This window comes from Protopterus annectens, chromosome 2.part0 (genome assembly GCF_019279795.1).
Source record: "Protopterus annectens isolate FY-2018-M chromosome 2.part0, PAN1.0, whole genome shotgun sequence".
Classification (NCBI taxonomy): domain Eukaryota; kingdom Metazoa; phylum Chordata; order Ceratodontiformes; family Protopteridae; genus Protopterus; species Protopterus annectens.
In genome coordinates this window covers 1798591336-1798607275 of record NC_056728.1, presented here as the reverse complement: position 1 = coordinate 1798607275, position 15940 = coordinate 1798591336, and the positions used below count along the sequence as shown (strand labels likewise).

At 39.6% G+C, this 15940-nt stretch overlaps 1 protein-coding gene across 1 annotated transcript in view; it reads left to right on the top strand.

The window, feature by feature from the left end:
* The window catches only part of CROCC (ciliary rootlet coiled-coil, rootletin), a 2018646-nt gene that overhangs the window by 1102793 nt on the left and 899913 nt on the right, over positions 1–15940 (top strand). The window contains exon 20 of the mRNA XM_044061829.1: positions 8623–8802. Within this exon, the coding sequence (XP_043917764.1) occupies positions 8623–8802 (180 nt within the window). The remainder of the gene's footprint in view (positions 1–8622; positions 8803–15940) is intronic.

The following is a 15940-nucleotide window of genomic DNA, read 5'->3' as shown; positions in this document are numbered from 1 at the left end:
GATTTGTGTTAGTATGCATTTTTCTAAATGACATGACATCTAAAACTGAAATGTCTCATTTAGCAACTTCAATCCTTTTTTGGAGGAATATGGGGCAAAAATCTGGACAGCTGAGGGGTATGCTACCTCCCTCTTATACACACACCAAATAATTCTGGTCAGACAAATTAGTTCTGGGAAGGTTGCACTGAACGGCACCGTGCTTGAGCTGAAGTGGGTGAAATCCTGGTAGCCAGTGATAACTGATCTGTAGCTCAGCAATGTGGAGCATTAAAGCATTTTTAGCAGAGCATTGTTTCATCACTACCTATTGTGTTTGCACATAAGCTGTAGTTATTTTAAACATTTGCCTTTTTTGATTACTACAGAGTACATTTACCCACCAGAGCTATTGTGTTTTGACTTCAGTGTGGAGCTAGTTGTTGCAGGGCTTGGCTTTTAAGTAAGGTAGCAATGCTTATTTACCATATACCATTAAAGCCACCCTGACCCAACTACAAGTGTACTAACACACAGACACAGCTATAAGACACTGGTCTGCAATAAAATGTAATGAGCTTCTGAAAATACTGTAATCCTGTCCTTTTATTACAATGAATATAAAATACTTCGAAATAAGGTAAAAAAGCTCATAATCTTCGACCGACAAAACTACTTTACCACACTTCAAAATAATAAAATCAAACCCTCAGAAATTTTGGAAAGGTATCTCTACTCTACTTAACCCCAGCAAACCAGATACCCCTACCCCAGACCCAAACGCTCCTGACCAAGACTTGGCTACCCAATTTAACTCTTTTCATTGAATCCATTTCCAAATTAACGTCATCTTTCTCTAACACCACTACATTCTCCAAAACTCCCATACCATCCCCAACCATCTCTCTACCCCACTCTGCTACTACTTCCTCATTCCCATCTACTAACTCCCATCCCTCCACTCCTCCTACTCCTACTACTTCATCAGCTTCATCTGCCCCTAATTCGCCCTCTTCACACTCCTTTTTTCTCATTTAAACCTATACCCACTTCTACTATAAAGAAATTCCTTATGAAACTGAAGCCATGCACCAATGCTCCTGATAACATCCCTTCTTACTTAGCAAAGCTGCTGAAGCAATCGCTTACCCTATTAGCATTTTAATCAACCACTCTATCCAAGAATGTATAGTACCCCAAGTCTGGAAAAGGGCCTTTATCACACCTCTACATAAAAGGTGGCAACAACAACAATGTTACTAATTTCCGCCCCATTGCTATTCTGTCCCCCATCTCTAAACTCCTAGAAAAGTGTATCCAACTACAACTCCTTCCACATCTCTTAGATAATCACCTACTAACTCCCACACATGGATTCAGACCACATCATAGCACTATGACCGCCCTCCTCTCCTTCCTTGAAACTGTAAATAAAGCCCGTGACTCTGGCCAAATTGTTTCTACCCTACTACTCGACCTCTCTAAGGCCTTTGACACTCTCTCACAGCCTGCTACTAACTAAACTTTCTAAACTTAACCTATCTCCCCTCCTCCTTGAACTGGTTCTCCAGCTACTTATCTAACAGATCTCAAGCAGTCAAATGGAAAAAGGCCACCTCATTTCTAAATACTCCTACTGGGGTACCCCAGGGCTCTATACTGAGTCCCCTTCTCTTCAATATATTTATAAATGATTTCTGCAACTCTATCCCATTCTCAGACATCATCCAATATGCCGATGATTCTGCTATTATCTGCGCTGCCACCTCTATCCCCTCACTCCTAAAACTGACTCAAGATGCTTTTACAACAACTGAGCAATGGATGAAAAGGAATCACCTGGCGCTCAATGCCTCTAAAACCAAATTAATGTTATTCACCCCCTCTAAGGCAACTTCTTTCAATATAAACACATTCCACATCTCTAGACAAAATAATCTACCCCTGGAACTGGTGTCCGAGACCAAGTTACTTGGGGTCCAAATTGATAACCAGCTCAAATTCAACTCCCACCTACAGTTAAATATCAAGAAAACCCATCAAAAACTAGGTATGCTTTACCGACAAAATCATTACCTTACACCTGCTACCAAAATCACCCTCTCTACCTCATTTCTTATCCCCTCCCTTCTCTATGGAGCTCCACTCCTAACTAATCTACAGACCTCTCTAAAAACACAACTTTCCTCTTGCTACAACAAAATTGCCAAGTTCGCTACCAACCACAAGTCCTCCACCCACCACTGTTCCTCTCTCCAAAACTAAAAATGGCTAGAGCTACCCAGTTATTTCACATATACTCAACTAAATCTTGCACATAAGCTCATTTTCAACCCTCCCTTTGTCCCTCCCTTTCATCAGCCTTTAAAATGCACCTTCCTGCTAGAGTATTAAGGTCCAACAATCAAAATCTATTAGAAGTCTATAAACCAACTCGTCCCCAGGCAAAATCTTCTGTCTTATGGCCTTGCATGCCTTTGGAACTCCCTACCACCTTCCTTTCGTACCACCCCATACCATTTTATATTTAAAAGATCTCTTCACTCACATCTAGTATCCCAGTGGGAATGCTCTTGCTCCCACCCCACATAACTAACACTTGCAAACTCCATCTTCTTTCTTCCTCTGTTTCCTCCTGCAACTTTCCTAATTACCCACCCTAACTCATACATATTATTATTCCTACAATAAATCAGAAAGAATATACTAGGCCACACTTCCCAAGTATTGCTTCCCTAATACGTTATTGCTTCTCAGTACTTTAGTGCATTGCTTCCTAATATGTTATTATTCCTCAATATTGTCATGAAATGCTTCCAAATATGTTATTTCTCAGTGCTTTTGTGCTAAATTTCCCTTTAGTCTGTATTACCTATTAATTTCATCACTAGATTGTACTCGCTCTAGTTTTTGTTGTATTATTTGCAAATTGTTATTTCTTGTATGATTAACTTCTGTGTAATTGTATAATTTGTATATCTATTAATAACCTACTTAGTTTTGGAGCTTTTCTCCCAGGACTCCATTGAAAACGGGTTCATTTGGCCCAATGGACTATCCTGGCAAACCAACTGCAAACAAAATACTGTCATATGCATTTCAATACCCAAGGCTTATACATTATCTAGTCATGTAAATATTCTCTGCATGGCAACAACGAAAAGGCTTTCAATGCTGGTAATTCTTTAACAATATACTTACTAAAGCTTACTTGCATCTTACAATATCCGACAAGCTTACTAAAGCTTACTTGCATCTTACAATCTCCGACAAGCTTACCTGATGTTCATTAAACCATGGCTACTTAAACAGAGCAACAGGGCACTGTGACAGCATACAGTTCCAGAATAAGAAGCATAAATCAACAGTACAAAAATCTGATAGAAAACCAGAACATTTTGCAAAATCAAGGACAGATGAAAAGCCACGGTCGTATTTGTGATCTACTTTGGATGGGGGAATACTCTGCACACTTACACTGCATAACTGCTCCTTGCCTTCCATGGACACATCCAGAGCCACTACAATGGGGAGTGGGGTGCAATAAGTATGTCACAATTTGAAATGTCTCTGTCTGACAGTGATGGATCTGACATACCTCTCAACTTCAGAGCAAGAAATCTGGACAAAGCCATACATAGAACTAGAAGTGTGACACAAACCCAAAAATAAGGCCAATTTTTAAATATTGCTCTTATAACTTAAATAGAACAGGTAGATCTTGCATTAGTACAAATTTTCTGAAGGGTATGAAATCTGAAACTCAAATGTCTGCCATTATTTTCTAACTTCAATCTTTAATGACTTCACTAATTTGCCAGAAAACCACAATTTTATGAAAAACGGACCAAAATGTGATGCAAAAATACCTGTCAAAAAAGGGACACCTTTTTAATATTAACAGTTAACTTGAAGCAGCTAACAAAATAAGGGCATCCACATGCATTTCAGAAATAAAGGTAATCTATAAGTGATCATTACAGTTATATATAATTGTAAACCCTCCACATTTTCTTCCAAAATTGCCATTTTGGAGGAGGGATTATTAGGGGAGAGCAACATTTTGAGCCAGAATTGGGGACAATTGAGATGTTTGGATATTCCTAATCTACAAAGTGATTTGCACGTACCTCTCAACCTCTTAATGCAGGAAATCTGAACAAGGCCAAATATATTGGGGAACATACAAACACTACTAAAATTGCTCTTGTATAAACGTAAAGACAGTCTTGCATTAGCATGCATTTTTCTGAAGGTTATGACATCTGAAACTCAATGTCTGTCATTTAATGGCTTAATTCCTAAATGATTTGCTAGAAAATCGCAAATTTGAGGAACAAACCAAAAATAAGCAGCAAATATCTATTCATTCTGCAAAGATATGGACAACTGAGAGGTATAGTTCAACCGGGGCTGTTTGAGCTTGCTACCCCCCCTCACAAAATCATGGTCAAATGGAGCCTCCCCCCTGCAGCCATTCCAATGTCCCATTCCTTGGTTATTTTGCCCCATTTATCATAAACACTAATGTGCATACTGCTTTACTTCTGCGATGATTTAGGATTTCATTTGAAAGTTTTATTTTGCATTTTACAGCACAAACCCCAATACATATCTGTTAAAGCAATGCAGTCTCACAATGAAAATAGACTAACATTAAAACTTCTCTGCTCTTGAAACTCGCATGCATTGAAACAGCACTGAAACCCACTTTCAGAGAAAATACATTTTGCCAATGGCAAATATTAACTCTGGGCTGTCTACAAAATCATAGGCCCCTCGAACATAACATACACGTGCTCTTTGTATTCCTTGTATAATACAGTACAGTTGTTAGAGGGCATTTTAAATTTATTGTTTTGAACATTTTTCCAGTAAACAATGAAACAAAAAGCATCCACCAATGGCAAAACTGCCCAATTCAGAACATTTCCATCATAAAAAGTCTACTCAAGTCCACCAGTATCAGTAAAAAATATACACAATCTCTGAAGTAGTAAACTCCACATTGAAAAAATTTGTAACTAATAAAGAGGTTGCTGCTAGCAAACACTTTATATGTCATTGTTTAGTCTACAAATAAAGTGTCTGTTACCCTTGAAGAATAAATTGCTTTTGTTGCATGCACTAAAAAAATGAAAAGCTAGTAATACCGCAATAGGGAATGGATAGCAAACAGGTTCATAGTTACTAGGTATCTTTGCCAAAAAGACTGCAGCATCCACCCCCTTTACAACACAATACAGCATCAGCAATGCATTTACCTACTGTGGGAGTAGAACCCACAGCCTTCAGCATCTAAAGCAAGTACACTATCTGTTGTGCTATTAACAATGCAAGCAGACTAAACACAAGCAGCACTAAACTTTTGCTCCCCTGCAGCTCTCAGCTCCTTGTAAAATCTACTCGACACTCAGCTGTATCTCTGAACTTTTAAGCACAAGAAATCTGGAAAAAGCCAAAATTTATTGGTGGGGGGGGGGCAAAAGGCCAAAAACCAGGGACACATTTTAAACATTGCTTGTATAATGTTTGAAAGTTGCTAGAATAAAATGCTGCGTTACCACCATACATTTCACTGCCACGTCTTGAACCCAAGGGACCCCGTGCAAAACAGTCAGAGCAACATACCACTACGCCAAATCAACTGTTTTGTGAAAGAGGAAGACTGAAACTTAAATAGCTACCATTTAGTGAATTCAGTTCTCACCATAGCACAGCTGTCAACCTCTTAGCACAAAAGACCTGAACAAAGCCAATAATGGGTGACTACAACCACCAAACATTCAGTGAATTCAGTTCTCACCATAGCTCTCAACCTCTTAGCAAATAACACCCAGACAAAGCCAGTAATGGGAGAATATAGCCCCCAAACATATTCAGTGAAATCAGTTCTTACCATAGCTCTCAACATTAGCAAAAAACCTGGATGAAGCCAATAAATACCTGAACAAAGCCAATACTGGGTGAATACAGCCCTCAAACATATTCAGTGAATTCAGTTCTTACCATAACTCTCAACCCTAGCACAAAACCTGGATGAAGCCAATAATGGGGAGGGGGAATACAGTCCCAAACACTACCTAAACAAAGCCAATACTGGGTGATACAGCCCCCAAACATATTCAGTGAATTCAGTTCTTACCATAACTCTCAACCCTAGCACAAAACCTGGACGAAGCAAATAATGGGGGGGGGGGGAATACAGTCCCAAACACAGGGATACATTTCAAATATCCATCTTGTACACTTAGAAAATTGCTAGAATAAAAGCTTTTGTTACCATGCACTTTCTGAAGAATATGAAGTCTGACAAGCGTGTCCATTTTTTTTAACTTCTGTTAACCAGGAAAGTCTGACTTTGAAAAAAAGCTAATTTTTAGCAGAGGCCCAGGGAGAAACACTCCAGACAGCCAAGAATAAAACCAGAGAACATGTAGCTGTCAAGCAACAAGGACACAAATGCAGAAACCACATATTTTATGAGGAACAGAAAAAGTAGGATGGAAAATCCTGCAACATTTTTACAAATGGTGGTGGGTAGGGAATTCAGGCTCTTGCCACCTAGCCTTATTCTCTACCCACCACCATGTACACCTGGGGCATTTTACACACACACACACACACACACACACACACACACACACACACACACACACCTCTCTACCTGAAAATGTACACACACCTCTCTACCTGTAAATGTACACACACCTCTCTACCTGAAAATGTACACACACACGCACCTCTCTACCTGAAAATGTCCCAGCTTCCTTCCATTCGTTTCAGGTCCCGCCGCTTGCTAAGTGTCCCATCGTTTCAGGTCCCGCTCCCACTCGCTAAGTGTCCCAGGCCATCTTCTGTTTGTTTCACGTCCCGCCTGTGTGAGTTCCCGCTCACAAACCTCTAACTGACAGAGATGATGTCAGCACGCCTGCGACTGGACTATTCAGACTTCTTTCTTCTTAAAGGAGAATGTACGAAAAAAAAAAAAAAACTGTTTTTGTAATTATCTATTCTAGCCTTCTAGCCGATTCCAGGGGGGTGCAAGTGCACCCCCTTGCACCTGCCTGCAGGCGCCCTTGCTGGCTGGCAACCTTTACACTCACCTTCTTTTTTTCAGATCCAAAGAACAGAAAAGAAAATATTCTTCATACATTGGACATTATACACAGGCAAATCATATACTACCTAGACAAAACTCGGTCGTCCTTCAGGAAAGAGGATCAGTTGTTTCTCTCCTGTGAAAGTAAGAGGAAAGGACAACCATTGTTATAACATACCATTTATTGATTGTTATCTCATGCTATTTCCTTTTGTTATTCTGACCATATTAAGCTACTTCTAGGAAGGGTTAGGGCCCATTCCACCAGAACTTTGGTTTCTTCAGGGGGCTTTCTGGAAAGAAGTAGACTTTAGAAGTATTTAGTGGCAGCACTTTGGTTCTCTTTAGAATACTTTTACAAAACACTACAAACTAGATTTGTTTTTCATTTCCAAAACAAGCTTTGCTTTTCATTTCCAAAACAAGCTTTGCTAGGATCATTGTCTAGGGCCTCCTGGATTCTTAATTTATTTCTTCTTCCCATTTAAACTTTGACAATCTACTCATATAGCTTAGGCTACTGCAACAGTGAACTAGTTGAACATAGTACAGTTGTGTAAGTAAACTTAGGATAACTTCTTCTTCTTTCGGCTTTTCCCGGTTAGGGGTCGCCACAGCGGATCACCTGTCCGCTCATGATTGGCAGTGGAGTTTTACAGTGTCGAGTTGCCAGTCCGGTGCCCAACCTTCCACAGAAGGCACACACATGCACACACTCACACCTAGGGTCAATTTAGAGTGTCCAGTCCACGTACTGCATGTCTTTGGGATGTGGGAGGAAACCGGAGCACCCGGAGGAAACCCACGCGACCACAGGGAGGACATGCAGATTCCACACAGAAGGCACCCCAGCCGAGGATCGAACCGGAGAACCTCTTGCTGTGAGGTGACAATGCTAACCACTGCACCACCATGGCCGCCCTAAGTAAACTTAGGATAACAGTAGTTCTTGTATATCACTATTGCAGTGGCTGCCCTCTCCCTCCAACCCCCTTGTTTTGTGTGTGTGTATATGTGTGTGTGTGTGTGTGTGTGTGTTTATTTACTGTATGTATATATATATATATATATATATATATATATATATATATATATATATGTGTGTGTGTGTGTGTGTGTGTGTGTGTATATATATATATATATATATAGCTCTCTGTTTTTGGCACTCTGACGTTTTATAAGAGTTTCTCCAGAGTTTCTCTCAGACCATGTGAAAGGTATCCATAAGCTTTGAAAAGCTGGCTGTGGCAAGGAATAAGATCCATATAGCTTAGGTTACTGCAACAGCGATCTATTAGAGCATCTACTATTATGGTAAGTTTACTTACACAACTGTATACATACACAATTCCATAGTTAATGTGCTCATTATTCAGCATGAAATCATTTCCACTTCAACAACTGTATAGAAAATTAGAGCATTACTGAGGGTGGGTTTTAATCACAATAGACTGAGTACAATAATAGAGTTCCTTTCAACATAGTTTTCAGCTGATGAGTTCTATTTGGAAGCAATTTTGACAGGACTTCTTGTCTAACAGGAGACACTTCGCTTGGAGTTGGAAGCCAGTCGAAATGAGCTACTTCACCTGATGAACCAAGAGCGGGAAGAGCTGGTGGCCCGTTATGAATCTGAGAAAGAAGAGCTAAATGAAGAGATCACAACATTGCAGCAGGAACGAGATGAAAGCTTGCTAATGGCTGAAAATGAGAAACAGCAGGTAAGAATAAAAAAGCCATTGATTATATTATGAATAAATGCATAAGGTAACTGGAGAAGGGAGGGCACTCACTGAGCCACATTGTCTTTTTTTTCTCCTTTTTCTTACTTGGAAATTATAATGTTGAAATTAGATAGTTGTTAATTTGCCTGCATGTAATGGCTTTGCATTGTGATTATTTTTTTCACCACTATGCATGTTTTATTTATTTGAGTGTTGTTGATTGTGCCTGACAACAGAATGTTATCATTGGGAGTATGCCAGCAAGAGCGCAGACATCCTCACTGTCCACCTGGATGACAGCCTGTCATACAAGTTCCCACCCTGGTGAATCTGAGGATTATCCTCATCACCAGGGAGTGAATAGCACATGGCTTGATGGCCTGTAGGCAGAAGGGAGAAAAAAGAAAAAAATAGTTCTGTATCATTCTTCAGGTATAACTTGTAGAAATATATACAGTGTTCTAGGTGAAGTTTCACCAGAGTTCTGTGCAGGGCAAAACTATATTTACTGCCTAGAATCCATGTCTTTCACTGTACCTAACATCCTGTCTACAGGTGTGTTATTCTTTCACTAATTATGAAGAGGTCCACCCTCAGTGTTATGATTATTTTATGAAGATTCTTCATCATCACCCTTCTAGTAACATTATTTTTATGATTCTTTCTGCCAGAGTGCATACATTTACACCCATTCACCTTTTGGGACCATGCCATATTACATCTCTGTAGATTATTTTATAACAAGAAATGTCAGTCTTTTACTATCAAACTACGATCAGCCAATTTTTAAATGTCTTTATTATACCATCACATTTTAAACTGCAACATGAGTTAACATACGTTAGTAGGAAAGAAAAGAAACCATGACAGCTCCCATTATTATTGTAGTATAGTATACATATTCTTTCTTTTTAACAATTTTTATTTACACCAACATTGCATACATTGTTCAATAATTGTCTTTGTTTGAACATTCTACATCTTCCTGAACATTATTCTGCATGTATTGCTCCCACATATTCCATTTATTTCTATGAAATTTGCTCCTTCTCTTTTCTAAAGATCTCATATCCATTTCTTTTATCCCATTTACAATATTCAAAGCTTCTCTTACATTTAAGGCAGATTTTTGTTTCTATTTTCCAGTAATTGCTTTTTTGGCAGCCAGGTAGCTTTGAATCCAGTAACGCCTTGCTTACTGTCTAGGCAACTCAGATCTTTTATTCCATCTCAAAAGAATCATTTCCTATCTGCCCCCAGAAAAGATGGTTTATTTGAGATGAGCAGTTTGGATTCAGGACAGGATGCATCACAACAAACCCAATGTCTACAGTGGGACAGACAGTTGTAAAGACACTAGAGATGAGGAAGGAGACTAGCTGGGCATTCCCAGACTTGGAGAAAGCATATGGCAAGATCCCAAGAAAGCTGATTTGGAGATTGGATAAGCAGTTCACACAGAAACAATTGGAGGAGGGGGGGCATATGTCTGTGTCTCCCAAATATGTAAGAAAATCTAGAAGATTTAGGATCCTTGCCTGGAAGTGTTTACATAGATATTTTTATACCCCAAGCAGTCCCCAAAGAATCTTTCAAGTAGATAACAAATGTTGGAATGGGAAGAAAGACGTAACTGGGAACATATTTTTATGGGAGTGTAATGAGCTGGCTGACTTTAAAGATTCCGTGCGGACTGCTCTGTCGGAGATGCTGGGTAAGCAAATTGGAGTGACTAGGTAGATGATTTTTTTTTGAGCTATGATACAGAGTTGGAATTGCGTAGACTTACTAAGGCCTTGCTGAGTCTAATTATGATGGCTGCCAAAAAAGCAACAACTAGAAAATGTAAATCAAAGTCTAAACCAACTTTACTGTAAGTAGCAAAGATGGTAACAGAGATAAAACAACTGGAACTGGGATGTTTAGAAAAGGGTAGGAGAAAATTACATTAAGTACAGTGTTTGGACTCACAGAGGGGTTCCCAGTGGGAGTGGGTGCCTCAGGGTTCATCTTTGACCCCACTCCTGTTCATACTGGTGAAGGGCTACATTAGCAAAGCGATCAGAGGGGACAGATGAACAAAGTTGCCGTATGCAGACAAGGTGGCATTACAAGCAGACTCTGAACAAAAACAGTAAACAATAGGAGAATAGAATGCAAAACTGAAGGCCCACAGGTTTAAAAGCAATACCGATAAGACTGCTGTCATGGCTGCAAATGGAGGAAAATCAGAAGAAGCTGACAACTGAACTTGAAGACAGAATTATAGAAAAGATTAACAGCTGCAAATGTCTGGAAGGGATGGTTATAGAGAAGGAAAGTCTGAATGAGGAGGTCAAAACTGGAATCAGAAGGGGTGCAGCCAAGTGGGTCATTGTGTTAGGGGTAATGTATGACAGAAGAATGACAAAAAAATACTGTGTGCAAAGCACTGGTGCGAACAGTACTTTGGTGTGGAATAGAAAACTGTCAGTGAAGGCAAAGCAACTGAGGAAGCTAGAGGTGATGGAGATGAAGTGCCTGAGATGGTGGTAGGATGCACACTGTAGGACAGACTAAGAAATGAGGACATCAGAGCAGAAGCCTAAGTATCTCCAGTTGCAGAGAATGTGAAAGTGAATAAATTACAGTGGTTTGGGCACATTTGCAGGACAGCAGAAGACAATCTGGTGAATAAGATTTGGGAGAGACAGGAAGAAGGGAAGAGGAAACAATGGTGTCCAGCAAAGAGATGGCTGGATTGTGTGAAAGATCTGTGACAGTTTGGCATGACCATCAAAGAAGGTAGGAGAGGGTAAGTGGCATTGAATCATCAGAAATGCTGACATTTGAGATAATACTGCAACCTCATGTAGAAAATGAAAAAAAGGTTGCTGTTACTGCTGCATCTTTATGTAGAATTACAACAAAAGAGAAGGAGGAAAAATAAAAATGGAGAGCTGTGGAAAATGGGTAGCATAATAGTAGAGATTATTCTGGTGTAGAGAAAGTGAAATATATGAAAATAGAAATATGTCGAGGAATTATTCAAGCAAAGGTGTTATTTAAAAGGGAAAAGGATGTGGTATTACCATATCTCGGGAGAAAATTTAAAAATGGTGTATTGAGGGAAATGAAGAATAATAAAGAAGTGTAATACAAGCAAAATGAGATAATGGAAATAGTGAATAAATATGTATAAAATATGTAGGGTTGTTTGTTACAAACAGCAAAGAATGGTTTACAGAGAATGATAACAGTGGAAGAACTGAATTAAGTACTTAGGTTAGTAAGAGTAGAGTCAGTATCGGGTAGTTATGGGTTGGGTTGCAGTGTGTATAAAAATATGGTAATATGGCAAAAAGAAGTTTTTAAATGAGTGTTTAGCAAAATATATTTTTTTAAAACTGTGACATGATTTCTGGAAGAAGGGAGAAAAAATGAAATTAAAAAAAGGAGACCAATCATATTGAATAAATCAGACTGTAAAATATGTATGGAGACAGCACAGGTGAGATTTGGGAAAGTTATGCTTAAAGTGGAAATATCAGGTTTTTACAGTGTAAAAGGTAGAAAGAGTCAAGAAGTTATTTATAAATGATACAATGAAGTTGAAGAAGTTGAGGATGATATATTTTATAGAGAAGCATAATTAATGATAGGAGTGTAAGTAAGGCCTTTGTTTATGTAGGACAAAGAAGTTTATGGAATATAATGAATCACATCCCTGTCAGTCGATCGAATTTTCAACAACTCGAAATTCATATGGTCGAGACCATATGATGGAGTTTTTGAAATCTCAAAGTTTTGGAATTGACATTGTGGTACAGCAAGGATTGGGAAATTTACCCTTTTTTTCACTGTAGTATGATCCTGGACTTGGTGGGGGAGAGGGTGCAGGGGGTCTATATTAAAATCTCGAAGTCTGACAATATCGAATACAATATTGTCAATACGAGAATACTGAAAGTGCAATACATCGAACGTTTAAACAGAAAATCTCCATAGGGGGATATTTCCGTTTACTTGAATGTAATGCGTTCTCGGAGTTGGTATATTTAAGTAGGGGGGTGTGGGGGGTGCAGGGAGGCTTGCCTCCCTGCCTACACACTATTTAGTTTTTCTTTTTTTATTTAGTTTTTGTGTGTGTGTGTGTGAGGGGGGGGGTTTTCGATGGTTTAAGACTTTGATCACTAAAGTTCGATCTTTAGTGATTCGAAGTTTTAAACCTTCGAGATTATAATATAGACCCGGGGTGCAGGGGGCTTGCCTACTACATAAATGTAAAAAAGTAGATTTTTGTGCTTTTATTTATTTATTTTATGATCATCGAGTTTTTTGAAACTCGATCATATGGTCTTGTCTGTATGAATTTCAAGTTTCTGAAAATTCGATCATCTGACATAGATCCAATGAGTCAGTATGGAATTGAATGAAAAGTTCTAAGATCCGTATTTATGAATAGTAAAACTAGGATTGTAGTTAATGGATGGTTTAGTGATCAAATATGGATAAAGAGAGGAGTTAAACCAGAGTGCCCAATTAGTAGTCTGTTATTTCCTTTATCTACAGATCCTGTGGCATGGGAAGTGAAAGAGTTGATGAATGATGGGAAGTATTGTATGCAAAGATGTGTTGATGCTTCTAGTTTTGTGTCATACTCTGACAATATAATAATGATATCAAGGAGTAGGTTATGGGGGGGGGAATAAAAATGTTAACTGAAGCTTTGAAAAAAAATGGGTTTACAATTAAACAGGGAATAGACAGGGCCAGCTTTAGGCCGTTGGACCAATTTGACCCAGATTAGCTCCACTCCATTATGGAGCCCTGCACTAGGCTATGACAGGGTCATTATGCTTTACATAATCCAGAGATTCTCCTCAGAGACACTACAGCAAAGTCCAAAGCATGTTCCTATGGGTAGTCTTACTCCCTTAGTGGTTACGAGTCTTGCTAATATAGGAGACATTTCCCATCATGCATTGTAATAGCAGCTTTTCCAGTGTTAGTAAACACCGCTTCATGCCTCTTGTATGTCTCACTGTCCCATAGTAGTCAGTTGCTCTTTCAGAATGTTCAACAGGGTTTTTACCCCAAAACTGGTCACATTAATCATTTGGTTTTGTGTACTGTTCCAGTAATTGTCTAAAAAGACAAGACCATGCTTAATTTGAAGACTGATAGAGAAGTACTGTGTTTTTTTTTTTTTGCTTCTCTTGCTGACATGGAGTCTATAAATGGTTGCCAGTGAATACAATTAGAAGAAATAACTGTGGGATAGTTAATCTCAGTATTAAAACAATTGCTAACAACTATAAGAAATAACAGCTACTGTGACATGACTTAATTTTTGCTCAGTATGACTTGTGACAGAATGTTACAAATTCAGCAATATAGCAGACAAAGGCTTGCAGTAATCACAGATAGGAGCAAAATAATCCCAGAGACATGAAACATGAGGTGTATGCACTGTGGTGGGGTGGGGTGGTGGTAAAGGTGACCAGAAATCATTCACTTGGCTGAAAGTGGAAAATCAGTAACAGAAATAGTTTGACACAGATGTATGTACTACAGCGGTAATTTAGTTTTGGACTCACAAAATAGGGGGTCAAGCGGAACTTCATAGGTTCATATGTAGGTACTAGGCTATCGGTCCAAGGGCCTAAGTAAGCCTAGCCAACAAGTTTCTCTGGCTTACTTCCCCCAAGAAAGTTAATTTTCTGTGCCCCTGTCGAGCAGAGCCACAGAAGTGATCCCTGGGGTGTATTTCCTATTTCCCATCCACTCATCAAGATTTTCCTTGAAGAGTGTTAATGAGGAACTTTGCTTGACATAGATGGGTAGCTTGTTCCAGAGTACAGGAAGTCACTGGGACAGGAAATTATTCCTTCAGCATGTCCTGTTTATTGTGGTGAAAGGGTTTAGGTCCCTAGAGTGTGTAGCTCTGAGGGATTGGGATTTCTTTAGGTGTAGCATGTCCAACAGCTCTGGGTTTTAACATAGCTTTATATGTTAGGCAGAGATCTCCTTGGAGTAGGCAGTATGCTACAGAGTAAAGCTGGAGTTTTTTGAAATGGTCAGTGTAGGGCATCTGTTTGAGACCAGTAATCCTCTTTGTGAGGTACTTCTTTTGCCTTTCCAGCTGCTGCAGATGTCTTGTGAGGTACATTCCAAAAGGAGTGTTGTACTCTATAATGGGTCTAATGAGTGCCGAGTAGAAGGGAACAATAACCTCTTTTTCCTGGATGAGAACCCTTTTGTGATGAGGTGTGCCACATAGAAGTATTTCCTGACTAATGTGGCGATGTGATTATCAAAGGAGAGACTGCTGTTCACCTGGGTTCCAAGGTCTCTTATGACACATTCAGCATTAGGTAGACTGCCATTTATGTGGTAGTTCATGTGTACAGAGTATATACCAAAGGGGACGACAATGTACTTTTTGGCATTGAGCTTGAAGCCATGCCTCTGACACCAGGCATCTGTCTCAGTGAGGCCCTTCTGTAGGATGTCCACATCATTTGGGGACTCGACTATGGCTCCTAGTTTGCAGTCACCTGCGAAATTCAGTAGCCAGAGGCCTTCTGTGTTAGCCTGTACTTCAGAGAAGTAGATACCAAACAGGAGAGGTCCCAGGACTGAACCCTGTGGTACTCCACTTGTCACTGGTTTGAAGTCAGATTTGGAATCTGCAACTTTTACAGTGTGGGTTCTGTCAGTGAGCTAGTTGGCAACCCATCTTGTGATGTAGGGATTTATACCTAGTTTAGTGAGTTTAGCTATAATTCCAGAATGGGGGATGGTGTTGAAAGCCTTGGGGAGGTCAAGATAGTCTGTGAAAAACCTTACCCTCATCTACGGCTTTGGTGACTGCCTCAAATAAGTTGATCAGGTTCAGAAGGCATGATCTGCCTTTCACAAACCCGAACTGAGTGGGGTCCAGAGTTTGGAGGTTACCAATGTCTTTGCTTATGAGTTCCATGATGATACGTTCCATGGCCTTGTAGACCAGGCTCATCAGGCTAATAGGGGATAGTTCCCAGGATCAAGGGTGGCTCCCCCTTTGTGGAGTGGGATAGCTGTTGCTGTGTGCCATTCAGTGGGCACAAAGCCTGACGTGAGACTATGATTGAACATGGTGTTTAGGTGGGGA